Source organism: Hirsutella rhossiliensis (assembly GCF_020360975.1).
Source record: "Hirsutella rhossiliensis strain HR02 chromosome Unknown scaffold00009, whole genome shotgun sequence".
Lineage (NCBI taxonomy): Eukaryota > Fungi > Ascomycota > Sordariomycetes > Hypocreales > Ophiocordycipitaceae > Hirsutella > Hirsutella rhossiliensis.
In genome coordinates this window covers 2,513,853-2,532,730 of record NW_025408675.1, presented here as the reverse complement: position 1 = coordinate 2,532,730, position 18,878 = coordinate 2,513,853, and the positions used below count along the sequence as shown (strand labels likewise).

General features: G+C 58.8%; 5 protein-coding genes across 5 annotated transcripts; 3 read left to right on the top strand and 2 right to left on the bottom strand.

The window, feature by feature from the left end:
- Positions 1-1,032: 1,032 nt before the first annotated feature.
- HRG_08216 (peptidase family m28 domain-containing protein) lies at positions 1,033-2,456 on the top strand (the record flags this gene model as incomplete). Its single annotated transcript, XM_044866687.1, has 6 exons — positions 1,033-1,251; positions 1,315-1,448; positions 1,528-1,700; positions 1,751-2,176; positions 2,240-2,304; positions 2,364-2,456. The coding sequence occupies 6 exons, from the start codon at positions 1,033-1,035 to the stop codon at positions 2,454-2,456; spliced, it is 1,110 nt and encodes a 369-aa protein (XP_044718576.1).
- Positions 2,457-3,075: 619 nt separating this feature from the next.
- Positions 3,076-5,891, top strand: HRG_08215 (type III restriction enzyme, res subunit domain-containing protein; the record flags this gene model as incomplete). Its single annotated transcript, XM_044866686.1, has 5 exons — positions 3,076-3,390; positions 3,451-3,577; positions 3,635-3,951; positions 4,010-4,958; positions 5,017-5,891. The coding sequence occupies 5 exons, from the start codon at positions 3,076-3,078 to the stop codon at positions 5,889-5,891; spliced, it is 2,583 nt and encodes an 860-aa protein (XP_044718575.1).
- Positions 5,892-8,793: 2,902 nt separating this feature from the next.
- HRG_08214 (ankyrin repeats (3 copies) domain-containing protein) lies at positions 8,794-14,439 on the bottom strand (the record flags this gene model as incomplete). The annotated part of the gene is made up of 3 exons (XM_044866685.1): positions 8,794-10,127; positions 10,182-11,142; positions 11,200-14,439. The coding sequence occupies 3 exons, from the start codon at positions 14,437-14,439 to the stop codon at positions 8,794-8,796; spliced, it is 5,535 nt and encodes a 1,844-aa protein (XP_044718574.1).
- Positions 14,440-16,242: 1,803 nt separating this feature from the next.
- HRG_08213 (zinc-binding dehydrogenase domain-containing protein) lies at positions 16,243-17,312 on the top strand (the record flags this gene model as incomplete). The annotated part of the gene is made up of 2 exons (XM_044866684.1): positions 16,243-17,001; positions 17,058-17,312. 2 exons carry the CDS (start codon positions 16,243-16,245, stop codon positions 17,310-17,312), a joined length of 1,014 nt encoding a protein of 337 aa, XP_044718573.1.
- Positions 17,313-17,494: 182 nt separating this feature from the next.
- HRG_08212 (NAD dependent epimerase/dehydratase family domain-containing protein) lies at positions 17,495-18,800 on the bottom strand (the record flags this gene model as incomplete). The annotated part of the gene is made up of 4 exons (XM_044866683.1): positions 17,495-17,898; positions 17,962-18,412; positions 18,482-18,716; positions 18,772-18,800. 4 exons carry the CDS (start codon positions 18,798-18,800, stop codon positions 17,495-17,497), a joined length of 1,119 nt encoding a protein of 372 aa, XP_044718572.1.
- Between the last annotated feature and the right edge of the window lie 78 nt (positions 18,801-18,878).

Here is an 18,878-nt window from a genome sequence, read left to right as displayed (position 1 = left end):
CTGCTGCCATGGCAGCTGACAGCGGGAGCCTAGCGGGAGCCTAGCGGGAGCTGGTGCGTCGATGACTTGTCGACGAGCCAAAGGGTCCATGCTTCAGCTCGACAGGTTTCGCAGTGCAAGGATTCTGTGTCTTTACACTCTCTACACTTGATGTCAAGAGGTCCCGAATACCGGGCAGTGAAGCCACCTATGGTATGTTTGGCGTATTCTCGGTGCACGCATGTCGTCGCTGATCCCTTGGCCTACCAACAAAGGCCACTTTGGTCGACAGGTCCTTTGTCTATCGTCTCCATCTGGACTGTTGCCGTGGACCCTTCTCCATGGCTCCCATGCCTGTCCGAGCCCCTGGCTGACACATGACTCCATGTGCCTGTTCAGCTAAACAGGAGGGATCCGGCTGTGAAGAAGTGCCTAGCGGCAGTTTCAAAAGACCAATGTGGCCACTTGCCGCCTCAAGCTACCTAAGATTCTGATAGAGCTGTCGTAATTCGGATGACCCATGACTCAAACCTACCATTCGAGCTGGATGACGTCTCGCAGAGTGCTCCTACCTATACGCAGCGATCTCCCTGCCATACGGTTCGTCCGAACCTGCGATACACTTGTCTGCAGCCTGTGGATACGCATAAGCCGCAAATGGGGCGTCTCAGTCGGACCGTGAGAGTGTAGTGCTTGCCGGCCTGGCCATGCACTTCAAGCCCATCTTCAGGGTTGACAGAGCCTATTCTGCGGCCCTCGTCAAGGGTGTGCCTGTGAGCATTGCGCAACTGTATGCCGAGCCGCGGCTGTCCAGCTCAGCTCGCTTCGTTGACCTGTTACAACGAGAGGGCGTCACTGGAGAGAGAGGCGCGGTAGAGCATAGAAACAAATCCCTTGCTCATCTCGGGGTTGCCTTGCTCACCCATGTGCCTAGCTCCTCCTCCAGAGACAAATGTATAAAGTCTGTCACGGCCCCAGCCGATGATGTCGGTATCCAGCCTCAAGCGTTTACGCACACACAGTCGCTTCATCCAACCCCAAGAACCCCTAATAATGCGCATCAACGCAGCTGTAGCCGCCGCCGTCGCCGCTTTTGGGCTTCACCTGGCTGGCGCAGTGCCCGCTCCGGCCGACAACCAGACCGCCGCTGACCCTCCCCTTCGCCTCATCAAGACGTCCGAGGACGACCCTGGGAAACTGGTCACAGAGAAGGAAATGTCCCGCTTGACCTCGGAAGGCATTGGGTTCATGGACGTGACCGACGTTACTCAAGTTGGTCTCACCCCTCAAGTCGAACCGCCTCAGGGCGAGACAGGGACTTATGCTGCTGTACAGAACACGAATTCGACTCTCGTTGCTCGCCAGGGCGTGCGGTATCCGGGCAGGGTCCGGCATGTGGACGAGGCAAACGAGCTCATCCGCGACATCAAGATGAAGGAACCGGAAAGGTGGTTGGAAACACTGACAAAGTAAGACTTGCACGCCTGTCGGCTCGCGGGCAGACGGAGCCACGTTGTGTCCAAGAGGTGCTGACAGCGACGCCGTTAGCTTCTACACGCGCTACTTCAACTCACCGTCTGGCATAGAAGCCGCCGCCTGGCTATATAACGAGGCTATCGAGGTTGCGTCGGCCAATGGCGACATTACCGTGACGCGGTTCAGGCACGAATGGGAGCAGCCGTCGATCATTGTTCAGATTCCCGGCAAATCCCGGAATCTGGGTGAGTTTCACCATCGGCGTGGAGGGCGCGTCGGTTAACCCGGCGCTCAGTCATTCTCGGGGCGCACTTCGACTGCACAGCCGGCGGCCCCGACATACGAAGCCCCGGGGCCGACGACAACGGCTCGGGCGTCGTCGTCGTCCTCGAGACGCTTCGCGTTTTGGCCAAGGCGGGCTTCGTGCCCGAAAACACCATCGAGTTTCACTTCTACGCCGCCGAAGAAGTCGGGCTGCGAGGCTCCATGGATATCTTCCGCCATTACGCGGAAGAAGGGAAGCGCGTCATCGCCATGTTGAACCAGGACATGGAGGGCCGGTCGGCCAACGTCCTGGCCTCGGTGGTGACCGACTATGTTTACGCACCACTGGCGGAATACATGTATGTCTTGGCAAGCCACTACCTGGGCAGGCCGCCGTCGCGCACGAAGTGTGGCTACGCATGCTCCGACCACGCCAGTGCCTATCAGTACTCCTTCCGTATGACCTGTCCTGTCCCTGTTGCGCCCACAACTTGCGTCAAGGCTGACAATGTCGCGATAGCTGCCGTCTTGGTAATCGAGGACACGTTTGAAAGCGCATCTCGCGAGCGGGATACATCCGACGATGTGAGTTGCCGTGTTGGTTGACATGAAATGATGACGACGAAGCTGACAGGGGCTCGCAGACGCTCGACAAGGTTGAAGGAGCCACGCTTTACCGCCACACCAAGCTTGCGATTGGCTACGTTGTCGAGGCGTCTTACGTCAGGGGGGACTGAAGAATCGCGAGGGTGAATGTGGTGATGGCTGGAGTCGTCTGTTGGCAAGAGGGAGTTGGGAGTTGAGGGTACGTATGGCTCTCACGTGATCGAGCCGCCAAGGCACGGATTGGTAGATTGGGTTAGCGGCCAGCAGGACTTGCACTTAGTACTTCTTAACGCGTGACCGCGTTGCTGTTTCGCGTCGCTGGTGGCGTCACAGAGTTCGCGATTCGCCTGAAGGAATCACGATCTTTTTTTCTCGCCTCTTTATTGCCTGCCAACAGTTGCTCCAATTGCCCAGTTGCGCTCGAGTCCCCTCTCCAGCTTCCGTCTAAAGCCCGATTACCATCCATCTGGCCTCTTCTCGCCGTTGCTCCAATCTCGACTTGAACTTTTAACTCATTTTTTGCATCAAAACGCCCTCCTTCTCGACGCCGTCTGGCCAACGTCTCTCCACTGCCGCCAGCTGCAAGACCGTTGGCAGCGCCGGTCGTCGCGCACTTGTTCGCGTTTCTGTACTCAACGCCTCGCTCCTGTCAAGAATTTCTCATTTCTCCCCGCGAGCTGCACTCATCCAACATCTCTTCACCCCAACTCCATCGCTTCAGCGCTGCCCAACGCCGCTTGCCGCCTCACCATGGCGGCATCCTCATCATCCGACGTCGAGTCCATAATGTCCGATGCGCGCAACCCCGCCAGTCCCCCAAGTTCTCCGCCACCGGACGCCTCCCCCGAAGCAGACGGGGTCGATGATGCCTTGCAAAAGCACGAGGACCAGGCCCGTCAGGACAACATCAAGGCCGAGGAGCAGCGTCGCAAAGCCTCGGACAAGAAACGGAAGAAGAAGAAAAAGGCAGAGACCAAGGCGGAGAGAGAGGCCAAGGCGCGCGAGCTCGACGAGCTCCTCATGAAGTCCGCCGCATTCAGTGATATTCTGACGAAGAAGACCCAGGTTCTCGGCCGAGTCGGGTCCAGTCTCGACGGCAAGGTCTTGGGCGAACACGGTCTGCAGATGGCACAACAGCCCAAGTGCCTCGTGGGCGGCACCATGCGCGAGTACCAGCTCGAAGGCCTAACCTGGATGTATGAGATTTGCGCTCAGGGCATGAGTGGTATTTTGGCCGACGAAATGGGTCTCGGTAAGCACATACCAATCTGCCATCCAAACCGCATACCGTGACTGACATGATTCGCAGGAAAAACCGTCCAGACCATTTCCCTCATCGCTCTCCTGCGCGAGCAGGAGAACTACCTGGGCCCCCATCTCATCGTCGCGCCCCTCAGCACCCTGAGCAACTGGATGGACGAGTTCCACAAATGGACGCCGTCAATCCCTGTCATCATGTATCACGGCAACCAGCGAGAACGCGAGTCCATCTTCAAGTCGAGGATGATGAACAACCTCGAGCAAGGAAGGCCTAACACAAAGTTTCCCGTTGTGTGTACATCTTACGAAATGGTTCTCAGAGACCAACACAATCTGTCGAGGATAAACTGGGAGTTCATCATCATTGTAAGCACTGCCGGTTCCACGGACATGCCTCGTTCTTTTCGCTGACCGATTCCTCCAGGATGAAGGCCATCGCATGAAAAATGCCGAGTCCAAGTTGTTCCAACAGCTGCGTCAGTTCTCCTCCGCAACGCGACTCCTGATCACAGGAACGCCCCTCCAAAACAACCTCAAGGAGCTCTGGTCCCTCCTCCATTTCCTTCTGCCAAACATCTTTACAGATTGGGACGCATTTGAATCCTGGTTTGACTTTTCCGACCTCGAGAACGAAGAGTCGACCGAAACCTTCATCGGTGACAGAAAGAACCAAGACCTTGTCAAGAAGATCCACCTGATCCTCCAGCCGCTTCTACTCCGACGCATCAAGCAGGATGTTGCCGCTTACCTTCCCAAGAAGCGCGAGTACGTCCTCTTTGCTCCAATGACCAAGGAGCAGACGGACCTGTACAACGCCTTCACGGACGGCGACACCGATACACGGGCGTACCTTGAGCAAATAGCCGTCGAGAAGATGACGAGCTACCTTGCCCCCCCGTCCAAACCTCGTACCGCTGCCAAAAAACAAACGTCCCTCCCTCTTCGCCAAAGCCCATCGAGCAAGAAGACGGCCGATCGTCTTGCGCCCTCTGGACCCAACGCATTCGCCTTGATGATGGGCAAGTGCGGACCCGGGCGCCCTCCTCAGAAAACGACGACCGCTGAGCCCCCCGCGCGCGCCGAGACTGCCGAGAGCAAGCTGTTGAAGCGCAAGGCTGCCCCGACTAGCCCTGTTCCCGACCCGAAGAGTGCCAAGTCAAGTAGGGCGTCGACTCCGGCCAGCTCTCGGGGGCGAGGCCGCAAGACGAGATCGTATAAGGATGCTAACACAGATGAGGAGGATGCCTTGTCGGACGACGCGTTTGAAGCAAGGCTTGCAGATGAGCTGGCCGCTGACGAGGTCAAGCATGAGACGCAGGGGGACGCGAGGTCGCCGGAGGAGATGAAACTTGCGCAGAGCCTGGAGCTTGCCAGTAAGCCCCCCTGTCATCCCTCTGCGGTACAGGAACGAAACTAACTTTGCCTCTGTAGAAAAACAGATTGCTCAGAAGAAACTAGGCAATCCGCTCGCTCAGCTCCGGCTCGTCTGCAATTCCCCTCACAACTTCTACAACCCCTGGGCCGCCAATCCGAACATCCCCGTCGACGAATCCCTCATCACGGCGTCAGGCAAGATGCTGCTGCTCGACCGCCTCCTGCCCAAGCTGTTCAGGGAGGGCCACAAGGTGCTCATCTTTTCGCAGTTCACAACGCAGCTCGACATCCTCGAAGACTACTGCCGCGAACTCCGCGGATGGAAGGTTTGTCGCATCGACGGCTCCGTGCAGCAGGACAGCCGGCGGCAGCAGATCCACGACTTCAACACGGATCCCGAGCACAGGCTGTTCTTGCTGTCGACGCGGGCGGGCGGGCAGGGCATCAACCTCGCGTCGGCCGACACCGTCGTCTTGTTCGACAGCGACTTCAACCCGCAGCAGGATCTCCAGGCGCAGGACCGCTGCCACCGCATCGGCCAGACGCGCCCCGTTATCGTCTACCGCCTCGCCACGCGCGCCACCGTCGAGGAATCCCTGCTCATGTCCGCCGACGCCAAGCGGCGCCTCGAGAAACTCGTCATCCGCAAGGGCGGCTTCAAGTCGATGCACCAGAAGATGAACAACACCTCGGCCGCCGCCAACGCGGAACAAGACCTTGACCCGGACACGCTCCGCCGCCTCCTCCTCCGCGACGGCCTCGTCTACCACACCTCGGGCGGCGACGACGTCCTTGCCGAGGCGGACCTGCGCGCCCTGTGCGACCGCAGCGACGACGCGTTTGACCGTGCGGCCAGCGGGCTGGGCGACGCGGATCGGTACCGTGTTGTCGAGACGGGTGCGGATGCTATTCGCCTGACGCGCAAGGACTAGCTGCCATGGATGGGATGGCTCTCTCGCTTTGACATTTACATGCTGCCCTCATTTAGATATAGACGTGCTGCTGATGCTGCTACAGATGAATCAAGGTGTCTAGCGCATCGCCTGAATAGAAAGGGAGATCACTGTCCCACGTACATTTCCCCCCATCTTCACATGACCATCGTTGACCTGACCATGTGCACGCTTCTGTTGAGCATCGTCCATGTTTGCAGCTATTCTTCAAACCGGTCAACGCTGGCCGCTCACGACCAGAGTTCGCCGTTCCCAATACGATTTCCTCTCTGCTCTCTGCATCAAGCTTGGTTTCTGTAACCTCCCCCACCCCCCTTTCTTCTCCCCCATGGCGTCGTGGCCAGGCGCCTGGAGGCCATGGCTGGTCCTTCTGCCAAGACAGAAAACGCCGTGGACTCAGCTTGAATCCGGTTGGGCTAGGCCGGGCTAAAAACGGCACCCTGCCGTCAGCGCCGCCTCTGGCTTCGACATCAGATTAGGCGAATGGAATTTGTGAATATTATTCCTTGCTCTTTGCCGGAAGCGAGCAAGACGTCCCTTGTCTTTTTGGCCCCGGAACTCAAAATAGTGTATGTCCGACATTGGCCTATCATGTTTCCTGTAACACTGCACTTGTACGTATCAGACGAGCCTGAAGTGTCTCCATGGTCCTTTGGCAGAATCGGGTAAGCTGGCGTCGTTGAACCGTGTCGGTCAGCTCGATCACGGCGTTGGAGTCGCGGTAGTGGCAGAACGCTATATCAGGAGCAAAATATGCCAAATCAATTGCCAGGAACTTGAGGTAGAACTTGTCCTTGTGTCGCTTCTATTGTAACGAGGCCATTGCTGAGTAAAAGACACGAATGGCGGTCCGAGCCCCTGACCAAAAACCGGGTTAACGCGTATCGCCAGGATAGTGTCCAAGTAGTCCTAGTTACAGTAGGAGAGAAGAAGAGGGAGAGGGGAAGGCGGGAAAAGTATGCTCTCGAAGTCGTTAGTGAGGAAACGACCAGGAGCTAGATTTGCACCACCAGAGAGCGCCCTCTTCGAGACGCACTTTAGCAACGGTGGTTTTAGGTACACGTACACAAACGACGACAGTGTGCGCTCATGGCCGGGATGTGGTTAAGTTGCCCCTTGTCCGACGGGCAACTCGTGCTGAACTGCATTAATGCGATGCTTATTGCTCTTGCGTAGGAAAGCTGGAGGTATCTAAAGAAGCAGCCACGAGCAGCCAGCTCGCCGTCACCGTTCGGCATTACAAAGAAACCCCACCGAGGCCTCGAAGAAGAGCTTCAGTGGCTCTGACAGGAGCATTGACTTGTTGGAGAAAGTCATCGGCGACGGCAAGTTGCCGGATGCCACGCCGACTGGCATGCTGGACCTGGAAAAGCAAAGCCAGCTCGCCCGTTTGAGTCGGCTTGTCGTTCATAGGGCTGACCCTGGCGCGATATAGTGTCCAAACTCTTGTATGCCATGCTCATCCCGTTCCTCTGGCGGCTGAAGGGCTGGAAGACAGTCCTCGTCGACACGCAACCCAATTGCGACAGCGGCGACACGATCCCGCGTATCCCAAACGACTGCCCCAAGGTCTGCGTCGACGGCAAGCGATACCATCTTGTCCGGCCCGAAGGTGCTGCCATGTGCAACTCGAGGTTGAGAAGCGAGAATTGGGACAATAATGCACGCTGCAGTAAGTTGCTGACTTCAGAAGGTTTTGATGCGCTCGATGGTAGCGATTGGGAGGGTCTTCGGCGGGAGCACATGGTGGCCAGATGTGTTGGCCCTGTTCTTTCGGAACATGTTGATATTTTTTCTTCATTTGTGTGTTTCTATTACTTCCCCGCGGGCAGCCAATTGCTCTGGCCAGCATCGTCGCCCGCACCAAGGTCAACTGGAAGAGCCCATCCGAAAGAGTCCAGTGGCCTGACCTCACCGACGACGAGAAGTTCGACAAGACGTGGGGTTGGATCAACGACAACAACATGTCCAGAGCCCCAGCCTCCTCGACATTCTCGTGTGCGGTATAGACGAGATCACTACCAGCTGGAGGCTCACCGCGAAGGAATACTACGCTTGGCCATGCAATAGGCCACAGGTGACGGTCCTGAGACCCGAGAAAATGGGCCTTGCCACGGAGATGGCGGTAGAGCATCACTGATCGCCACGCTGCTCGTGAAATGTGCTGCCATTGCTGCTCATCAGCTTTGTGTACATGGTCGTACAAGCTGAGCCTCCATCTGCGATCAAGGCGCTCAAGGTGACAGCAATGCTAGCTCCTAATCAAAGCCTTTTTGACGCAAACTAGGACCCTTGGCTTGACGATTCTCCCTTATGTACCTCGTGTAGTATCTTTAAGCAAAATACTCGGACGCTTGTATCCCTCGCATACCTATAAGAGACCCCTTGTCGTAGGGAAGCTGCAATGAATCTGATGAAAGCCATCAATGCCAACGAGGCAGTGTCCGCTCTCATTCTTGACTGTCTTTCCTATTAACGGAACTTGCTTCGGCACTGATAAGAGCAACGCCTTGGAACGAGCTTTGGTATTATCTCGCTCAGTGTCAGAACGGTTGATCTGCGGCCTGCCTAGTAGGGCAATACACGAATCGGATGGATGAGCCCAACGAGGCTCTTGAAGATGTTGATTGATCTGTTCCGTGTGTGTTGAAGCCGATCAAGATCTCCGCTTCAAGGGGGAAAATGAGGTAGTTCCCTCGGCCCCTGACCTCGGAGTCCTTGCACGTGATCGTCCCGTCACCTCCGCAATTCAGATCTGACGGTAATTATCCAGAACTCGCCCACCGAAGTATCCAGGACCAAAGGTAGCAAAAGACTTCCATGTAGCGCCTTCAATGCAGATTTTCCCCATCTTCTTTGGAATACAAGGCAGACAGCAGCATCAGTTGAGCTCCGTCACGTAGCCAATCTGCCTCCTCGCATTCCCCATGGCCGCCCCCCCCGGCTGCCCGTCGGCCAGCCGCTTGGCCAGCTTCTCCTGGCTCTCGACGAGCTTGCGCTGCGCCTCGAGGCGGTTCTTGATGCGCGCCTCGGCTCCCTGCTCCACTCTCTCCAGCTCCTGCCGCTCGCTGATGCGGATCGAGCTCAGGGCGCGGGCGTTATCGGTGCGCTCCGTGTTGAGCTTCGTCTCCCACTCGAGCGCCTTGCGTTGCCGCGACTCTGCCGCCTCGAGCTCCGTCGCCGCCAGCGCCCGCGACCGACCGATGGACGCGTCGGCGATTGCGTGTTGCTCCGCCAGCCGACGCTGGTGGGCGGCACCGGCAATCGACTCCTCGAGCTGGGCGCGGGAGCGGAGCGAGGCGATTTCCTCGCCATGAAGCTTCCTGCGGCGAGCGTCGTCCATTTCCGCCTTTTGCGCCGCAATCTGCTGCTCAACGCCGGCAATCTCTCGCTTGCGCGCCAGGGCAATGGAAAAGTCTTCGGTATCCTCCGCCATGCGCGCCAGGCGGGCTTTACGTGCTCGCTCCTGGACTTCCATGTCCTCAGGCAGTCCGACGGCGCCGTCAGGCTGAGGACCCTCGTTGGCGTAGAAGACATCCGTTGCTCGGCTGGCACGTAGCACCGAAAGCAGCTCGGCGTTGGAGTTCGAAGGGGCCAGGGCTCTCGAGATGTACATTGTGGGAGAGTACGTGTACCCCTCGAAGACGAGGTGGTTGAACGGCTTGTTGACATGCTTCCACATCCCACTCTTAAGCAGCGCCCTGCTTGTCACGACGGGATCCGCCGCGTCGAAGCACAGATGCAGCAAAGACTTGCCGTTTGACTCAAGCGTCAGGTCGGAGTTTGAACCGATGAGAAAGGCCATCACCCTTTGCATGGTTCGCTCCTTTTCCGCCGTCATTTCACCAGCGTCGGATCCGCGAAGACAGACCTCGCCGAGGGCGCTTCTCCCTCCATGCAACGGGCTCGGGAAGTCGGGATCATGGCCCGACTGCACGAGGATCTTGACTGCTGCATAGTTTAGATCCCTGGCGGCGTTGTGTAGGGACCCGTCGTCTCTGGCAGGTTCCGCCGCCAGCAGACTGGTCATCATTTGCACGGCAATGTCTCCGCCCATGTTGGTCGCCATGGAAAGAGGCGTTCTTCCTTGAGAATCGAGGGCGTCGACATCTGCACCTTCGAGAAGCAACAACTTCACGAGATCCGGTCGTTTTGATTGTACGGCAATCATGAGTGGCGTACTTCGCGACATGCTTGCTTCCGCATTCACCTTGGCTGTGTACATGATCAGCAAACCCTCACGTCAAAATAAGTGTAACGGCAACTCACCTCCGCGTTCGACAAGCAGCTCAATCACCGCTGAACTGACACGCTTTTGTGGCTGAGCAATGGCCCATAGCAGCAGCGTGACCTCTTCCTCTTCCATCTCGGGGCCAATGCTGCAGGTGGTTGCCTGGTCATGGTAAAAGCCTGCATCCAACAAAGTACTCAAAACGGCCGTCGATCTTGGATACTGCTTGATTGCTCGTACGAGCACCGGCTCGGACCCCGGAAGCCCAATCATGACGTCAATCCCAACTTCGCCATGCTGGTACTCTGCAAACATCTTGAAGAGGTCCAAAACACCGTCTTGGGTGAGGACGGTGTCGAAGATGCACTGGAAGGCCACCGACAGGGCGTGTGCCGATGGGTGACATTCGAGAAGCTTCGCCGTCCAGGGCACGTCTGCCATCGAGGCAGCCTGCTGTAGGAGCTCGCCGTCGTTGTAGTCGACGTCGGGTTCGTGTGCCATCAAGAGGTCGAAGAAAGGATTAGCAAAGTCCCTCGACTCTGGCGTCGACCTTTTCATGATCGAAACCAGTGCACAGCTCAAAGCCTCGGCGTGTACGCCTCTGCTGAGGAGCAATTTTGCGGTCTCAATCCCGACCTCGGTGAACCAGTCATCGAAATTGTTGGATGCGAATGCTTGGCTGAATGCTTGGGTGATATCCTCCTTAGACAGCTCTCGCTGAAGGAGGAGGGCTAAGGATGAGGGCGACATGCTTCGCGCGGCGTCTACCAAGGTCTTGCATCCGTTGGCGGAGGGAGATGCGCCATGGTTGAGCAGTAGCCGTATAAGGCGCTCCTCGGGGTCCTCTTCATTGACGGCATCGTTGAGTGCCGTGTGCAAGTCCTCAGTTACCTGTAAACCAGCCTTTACGAGGCTGCAAACGACGCGGTATCGAGAGTCGCGCTCCAGGCCCCAGCAAGCCTTGAGAGCCCTGACGAGATTCAGCTGCGACACCCTTTTCTGCTCAACCATGTCAGTACGATGATACTATGCCTCTGGTGCATGTCCCGTCCTTACTCGGTTTCGTCCTTCATGCGACAGGCCAAGCAAAAGGTCAAGGCTCCCAACGAATGCACTCCTGGTAGCCAGGACCACGCATTCTCCATTGTTGAAATTGGGGTCAGCCCCCGAGGCGAGGAGAACATTGAGCACTGCTTGACCATCGTCCCCGCTCCTCGCAGCCGATTCCAGCTGAGCATCGACCGCTTCGCCGCTGACACCCCTCTTCAAAAGATGTTCAAAGATGACGGCACGCTTGCCCAGGCTGCCAACTTCTGTTGCGGCCTGAAACCCTGCCAGTAAGGTCTTCATGCTTGTATCCGCATCTGCTTTCAGAAGCACGCCCAAAACCTCGACGGACCCCCCACGGCAAGCTTCGACAATGGCCTGGCCGTCGTTGCTCGTAATACTGGCACCGTGGGCTATGAGTACGTCGCCAAGCATAAGGTCTCCGTCGCGAGCAGCGATCAACAGGGCGCTAGAAGTCGATTCGGTCGAAACACCAGCAGCCAGGAGACTCTGGCCCATCTTGCCTCGTGCAACGCGGTCCTTGATTCCCATGACCTTGGCTAGGGCGGAGCTTCGGACTTCGACCGAGGACTTTGACCGAGCCAACAGAAGATCCATGACCTGGGGAGACTCCATGGATGCGGACAGACCAAGTGCCTCTCCATCGGAAGTGTCAGCGCCGGCAGCTAGGGCACTAAGGAGGGATATGTCGGTTGGATACGTAGAGATGGCATGCGTCAAGGCACGGTTGATCTCGAGGGGGCTGGCACCGGCCTGTACCAGCTTCTTCGCCAGGGTCAAGCGCTCCATCGGCTCCGGGATGCGAAGCACGTGCGGCAGGGCAGCGCCCAAGGCTGGCGGGCTCGGTGGTACGCCGCAGTTGAACAGGATATCAACGATTTGCATCTTTGCCGCAATGACTGCGTGGCAAAGAGCGGCGGCGTTGTAGGCGTTTGGGTCTGCCCCGGAGGCAAGTAGACGTTTCAGCGTGGACAGAGACGCTGTTTCAGCACTGCCTCGAGCGACAGACTGTACTTCGTGAACGAGCACCCAGCTGAGATCTTCCTGGCGCGTCGACTTGGACAGGATCATGTTCAGCTTTCTTGCCTTGCCTTCAGTGGATGACAGAGGCACCAGCTCTCTGAGGCTGTGGGTGATTGACGAGGCCGACGGTGTTCCCTGACCGAGGACCTCCTCGAGCACCTTGGGATCCGGATTGACAACGGCCTGCTTCACAACGGCGCCGTCGAGGAGGTTAACATCAGCACCCCCTTCTCGAAGAAGCAGGCGCAGAAGAGACATGTCGACCGGCTTTTCCGACAGTGCTCCGAGCAAGGCTGTGGCGACCTCCTGGACCCCAATCACGGCCCCGGCATTGAGCAACAAGATCATCATGTCGTAACGCACCCGGTGGTCAGAAACCTGCATCACGTCTTGCATGCGAGCTGCAGCCGTTTGCGGAGACGCCTTTTGGAGCAAGGCACCAAGAAGCTCCATATCCTTTTGCTTGATGAGGGAGGACAAGCCCGATCCCTGGCTGTAGTTGACGTCTGCGTCATAGCGGAGGAGCAACTTGATGAGAGAATTGTCCCTCTTGGAAACATCCTCGTTGATGGCGTCGTGGAGCGCGGCGTGCAGACACGGGCCAGATAAAGATCTCTGCAGAAACAACTCGACCATCTGGTACCGGTCCACGTTGGAGAGCTTTCTGGTGAAAGGGAACACGGCCGATAGCGTTTGCTGCGACGGGTGTCGGGCAAGGAGCGTCTGCGTCATCTCAATGTCTCCGCGGAGCACGGTCGTTCGGAGAGCCTCGCCAGATTTGTGGTCGACGGACGCAATCTCGTGCTTGTTCCGGGCAGTTGGAGAGTGTGGGCTTGGAGAGGCGTGGGGTGGGAGAGAGAAGTAAGGGGTAAGCAGCAAGTCCAGCGAGCTCATGTCGCCCGCCTCGGCAGCGTCAATCAACATGTCGTCGAGGACGACGCCGTTAGCGCCTTTGCGAAGCAACAGGCTGAGAATGGCGTGCCGTTGGTCGAATGGCGCTTGCTTTTCGATCAGCGGCACGCAACTCGAAGCCAGAGCAGGGCTGAGGACGGCGCCATCGCGGAGCAACGACTCGACGAGGTGGACCTGTCCGCGCGAGATGGCCGTCTTTAATACGGCGGCGTCGTTGTATTCCACCGAAGCACCGTAGGCGGCCAGGAGGGTTGCCATTTCGACGGAATGAGACTGATATGACTTTTCAAGTGCCTGGGCGACGACGAGGCCGTCGGCGCCTGCGCATAAGAGAAGCTCCGCTAGGTCGAGCTTCATGGACGGGCTGAGGGTCGAGTGGTCATGGAGCATCTGAAAGGCCTCGTCCAGACCTGGCCTTTGAGGGGGTCGGTTTCCCATGACAATTGCCAGGGCAATGTCTCGCCTTGCCGAGCTGACGGCGGACTTGAGCGCCTCGGCTTGGTTGTGGTTGCCGTCTGCGGTGGAGCGGCTGAGGTGCAGGACGGTTTCCAGACAGCCGGCGCGCGCGGCGTCGCACATGGAGGCCGAAGTCCAGGCGGGCGGGGGGCGACCGTCGGAGCGGAGGACGAGGCTGATCAAGTGCGATTGGCCGTGGATGACACACGCTTGGCGAAATGCGTCCTGGCCATCGGGAGACTGGGCCGCGCTGGCGCCATAGGCCAGGAGAAGCTCGACCATGGCCGTGTCGCCGCCGCGGATGGCTGCGGGCAAACAGGCGTCGATGGCAAAGGAGTCGGCGTGAGGAAGCAGGACCTGGGCGAGGTCATACTGCCTGCCATCGACGGCGAGCCTCAGCAGGCGGGCGCGGTCTTCAAAGGAGTCGACGCTGCGGCGTCTGCTGAGGATGCCCGTCTTGTGCTTCTGCGAAGCGCCAAGATCGACGCCGGCCGCGGCCAGCTTAGCGATGAGGGCCTCGGCCACACCAGGAGAGCCGGCATTGGCGACCCAGGCGGTCAGGACCTCGAGGGTCTCTCGGGGATCCCAGTTCTTGCCCTTCTTCAGGTTGCCGGAGGAAAAGGCGTGGCGGAGGCCCGACTTGGGGCGGTACTGGGCGGCATCGGCGGCGCGGCGCTGCATGAGGTCCTCGGCCGTCTGGTCATCGGCCGATGTCCGAAACGATGGAGCGTGCGGCGGACGGGTGAGCGGCGCGGGAGCCGGGGGCAGGACTATGTCCCATTGCTGGGAGAGCTGGATGATGCGCCGCTGGCGGTCGTTTGGGGTGCAGGGCGACATTGCGGAGGCGACATTGGGCGGCGAGTGAGTGACGAGAAGGAGGCCGAAGCGAGAAAGATTGGAGGATAGAAGGCGGATGAGAGAGAAGCCAGAGGCTGGGTCGGTCAGTCAGCTCAGCTCAGCTCAGCGGACTGGAGGGTGTTGGATCGGCAGCGTGTTCGTCGGTTAATGCTGCTGCCAGGGTATCGCGTCGACGATGACGAAGCTGCATCTGGGTGCGATGCTTTGAGCCGAGATTTGGTGAGTGAGGCTCTGGAGGAGGGGAAAAGTCTGGAGGTCAGGGAGCACTGGGGATGAGAATCGCGCACGCCTTCCTTCCTCTTTGGTTAAGGTTCAGGTTGCTCTTTGATCCCTTGACCGACGCCCCAAAAGACTCGACCGACCGCTGAAGGCCACTGTAGCTTTAGGGCAGCTCAGGCGATGATCTCTGAAGCCCACTGTACTTTAGGGCAGTCCAGGCGGCGACCTCTGAAGCCAGCTGTGTAGGCACCCCAGGCCAGTTCAGGCGGCGAACTCTGAAAGCCTCTTTTGCGGAGGTGGCATTTGCACGAGGTGAATACGAATTAGAGAGAGACGGGGTTTATTCTTAAACAACAATTCCATTGTTGTACAGTGGGGTCCCCACTCTATCAGAGTTCGTCACTCGATGAGCCACACTCGAGTAGTGGCAGCGATCGGCAGGGCGTTTCGAAACCATGCCTTGCAGACGATGGAATTGTCGTACAAACTAATAATTATCCGTACATCCACCACGTCTTTTTGGCCTTACTTTCCTACCTCGAGGTTCATAAATCAGTACTGTACAGACGACCCCTGTAGGCCAAGCCAACTCTGATGACGAGGTCCTGTCGTCCTACATTAGTAGTACTCCAGCTTTTGTGCTTGTTGTGGATTCCCCAGCCAACAAGCATCCACGACTCCCTCGTATCTTGCTTGGCCTTTCCGACACGGCCATCTCTGTTTCCAGTTTGCCCTCTATTTCATCACCTACAGCGATGCCTGAGTCGCGCCCAGAACCACGCCATCTCGTCCCCAACATTCGAGCTCGCCGCAGCCGGACCTGGACGCAACAGGCACCTGGCCGGCCGCATGCACTGCCTCCCGGGCATGCTCCTCCCGGCCTGCAGGATTCATCATCGGCGGAGCATGAACCGCCCAGCTATACCTCGTAGCGCATAGCAGGTTGCGCGGCCCACCCCGGCTTCGCTCCACATCCAACTGCGCTTCTATTTTAAGCACGACGCCTTACTGTACAGGCACTGCAGGGTTTTAAGCCTGAGTACTGTCCGTGTGTAGCCCGTACAGCGCCACATGGTCGGGTGATTCCGCGCCCTTTGCTCCCGACGGCGCTCAATGCCGCCTCCGATCCCGACAGCCGCCGAGTGGGGCCGAGTCTCGCAAGCCTGTCCTCCGGGTCCCTCTCCTCCTCTGATTCTTTGCCTTGGCATTGCACGAGACCTCGGCGGGCGAAGTGCTGCGTCGTTGTAGATGGTAGATGGATCAAGCTCTTTGGCCTCACTGTCTGCGAGTTATTCTCGTTGCGTCAAGATGCCGGCAGCTCCACTAATAAGGCGTGACTGACCTGCCTCGAGTTTGTCAGCGCCGAGCCACGGCGATTGATGATCCATCATCTTGCTCCTTGCATCTATGCAAATGGCACTGTCCCGTCTCCGCAGTCCATCCGCACTCCTATCCCGCTCTCTGTTGAGCCGTCACCCCCCCCCTCCCCCGCAACGCCATTCTCCTCCTCACCACCCCCAGCAACCGCCCACGTTATCCTCCCGCCCTCGCCAGTTGAGCACCATGGCATCATCGTCCTCCCTCCCCAGCACCGCCAAGGCCGTCCAAATCTCCAAGACGGGCGGCGTCGACGTCCTCGAGTACAACGACGTCCCCGTCCCCCCGGCCCCGGGCCCCGGCCAGCTCCTCGTCCGGAACCGCTTCGCCGGCGTCAACTTCATCGACACCTACTTCCGCGTCGGCCTCTACCCGGCCCCCGTCCTGCCCTTGACCCTCGGCCGCGAGGCAGCCGGCGAGGTCGTCGCCGCCGCCCCCGATGCTAGCCCCTCCTTCCCCCCGGGCACCCGCGTCGTCTACTTGGCCGATCCCGACGCCGGCGCCTACGCCGAGTACACGGCCGTCTCCGCCGCAAAGGCCGTCGCCGTCCCCGATGGCCTCGGCCTCGACAAGGCCGCCGCCGTGCTGCTGCAGGGCCTGACTGCCTGGACCTTTATCCGCGAGGCCGCCAACGTCCAGCCCGGCCAGTGGGCCCTTGTCCACGCGGCCGCCGGCGGAGTCGGCCTCTTTCTCGTGCAGATGCTGCGCGTTGCCGGCGCAAAGGTCATCGGCACCGCCAGCTCCGAAGAGAAGCGTGAGCTGGCGCGCAAAAACGGCGCGGGGTGGGTACTCGACTCGCGCAACGACGACATTGTCGCTCGTGTCAAGGAAATCACAGAAGGCCACGGCGTCGATGTCATCTTTGACGGCGTCGGCAAGGCCACCTTTGACGCCGGCTTGGCCATGATTGCCATGAAAGGTCATTTCATTTCCTTTGGAAACGCGGTAAGCGGCCCAAGTTCGATTCCTCTCCACCGATCCAAGCCCTCACACTTGGCCAGTCCGGGGCCGTGCCGCCCGTCAACATACTCCAACTTGGCCAGAAAAACGTCAAGCTCATGCGTCCCGTTCTCTACGGCTATGTGGCGGAGCGCAAGGACCTGGAAAAGTACACGTCGGAGCTGTTCGACCTCGTCACGTCCGGCAAGCTCAACGTCGTCATCCACGATGTCTATCCCCTCAAGGATGCTGCTAGGGCACACACGGACATTGAGAGCAGGAAGACGTCGGGAAAGTTGCTCATCAAATGTGATTAGCTTCATTGACATGTCTTCTCCTTTCCAGATTGATTGAACCGTATTCCTCGTCGGGGGCGCTTCTTTCCGAGCCCTTTCCAGTCACCGTCTTTGGCACCTGACCATCTTTCATCCAAACATGAAGCCTTCTTGACTCGTCTCCACCTTCCGTGACCCTGCTCCGTCTCGCCCTCCAAGCCTAGCTAGGCCTTTGGGGTCTTGATCGCCGCCAACAGCTCTGCCGGGGGCTCTTGTCGATAGCCCTGGGGGTTATTCTTGACCCATCGCCACAGGTCCTCGCATGCTTTTTCCATCGGAATTTCCGTCTTCCACCCGAGCTCCTTGTTTGCCAGCGTCGGGTTGGCCGTCAGGTTCAGGACATCGCCTTGCCTGCGGGGAACAACCTCGTATTTCAGGTCGCGGCCGACGACGGCGCTGAACGCCTTGATCATCTGGAAGACGGTGCTGCCGCGCCCCGAGCCGAGGTTCCAGGCCTTGACGCCGGGCTTGTTGTTGCGCAGGTAGTTGAGGGCGACGAGGTGGCCCTGGGCCAGATCGACAACGTGGATGTAGTCTCGGATGGCGGTTCCGTCGTCGGACGCGTAGTCTGCGTGCATGCGCCGTCAGTCAGTGGCTCACACGAGTGCCCGCCGGGTCCAGTGGGGCTCACCGTCGCCAAAGACCAGGAGCTTATCGCGGTCGCCGGTGGCCACCTTGCCGAGCAGGGGCAGCAGGTTGTAGGGGACGCCCTGGGGATCCTCGCCCATGATGCCGCTCGGGTGGGCGCCGCAGGGGTTGAAGTAGCGCAGCAGGGCGCCGTTCCACTGGTCAAAGGGCTTGCCGGCCTTTTGCAGATTGTTGCGCTGGGCCTTGACAAAGTCGGTGACGACCTGCTCGATCATGGACTTTGTGTGGCCGTAGGTGTTTGTGGGGCCGATGGGGCAGTGCTCAGGGATGGGAATCATGTTCTCGAAGCGGGTCGCGTCGCCGTAGACGGTCGCAGACGAGGAGAAGACGATGTTGGAGACGTTGTTGCGCTCCATGGAGCGCAGGAGGGCGATGCTGCCGCCAACGTTGACACGATAGTACTCGAGGGGGATGTCGCCCGACTCGCCGACGGCCTGAGGCGGCTGGTGTCAGTCGCTCATCCGCGACCATGTCCGAAGGAGGGAAGAGGTTCGGTGGCTTGCCTTGAGGGCGGCAAAGTGAATGACGCTGTCGATGGCCGGGTGCTTGGCAAAGACGCCGTCGAGGGCCTTTTCATCGGTCACGTCGACCTGGTAGAAGTCGGGACGACGGCCGCAGAGGCGCTCGATGCGGTCGATGGCGACCTTTGACGAGTTGTAGAGGCTGTCGACAATGACGACATGGTAGCCGTGCTCGAGGAGGGCGAGGGTGGTAAAAGAGCCGATGTAGCCCGTGCCACTGCCAGGACGACGTTAGCGATAAGGGCGGGCGACGGCGCTGAAGGGCTTCACACCCCGTGACGAGAACTGTTCCGACAGCCATTGTGCGCGCGTTCTTTGTGTGTGTGTTCTCACGAGCAGAAGAGTCGAGGAGAGGGGCGGTGACAGGTGAAGCTACGCC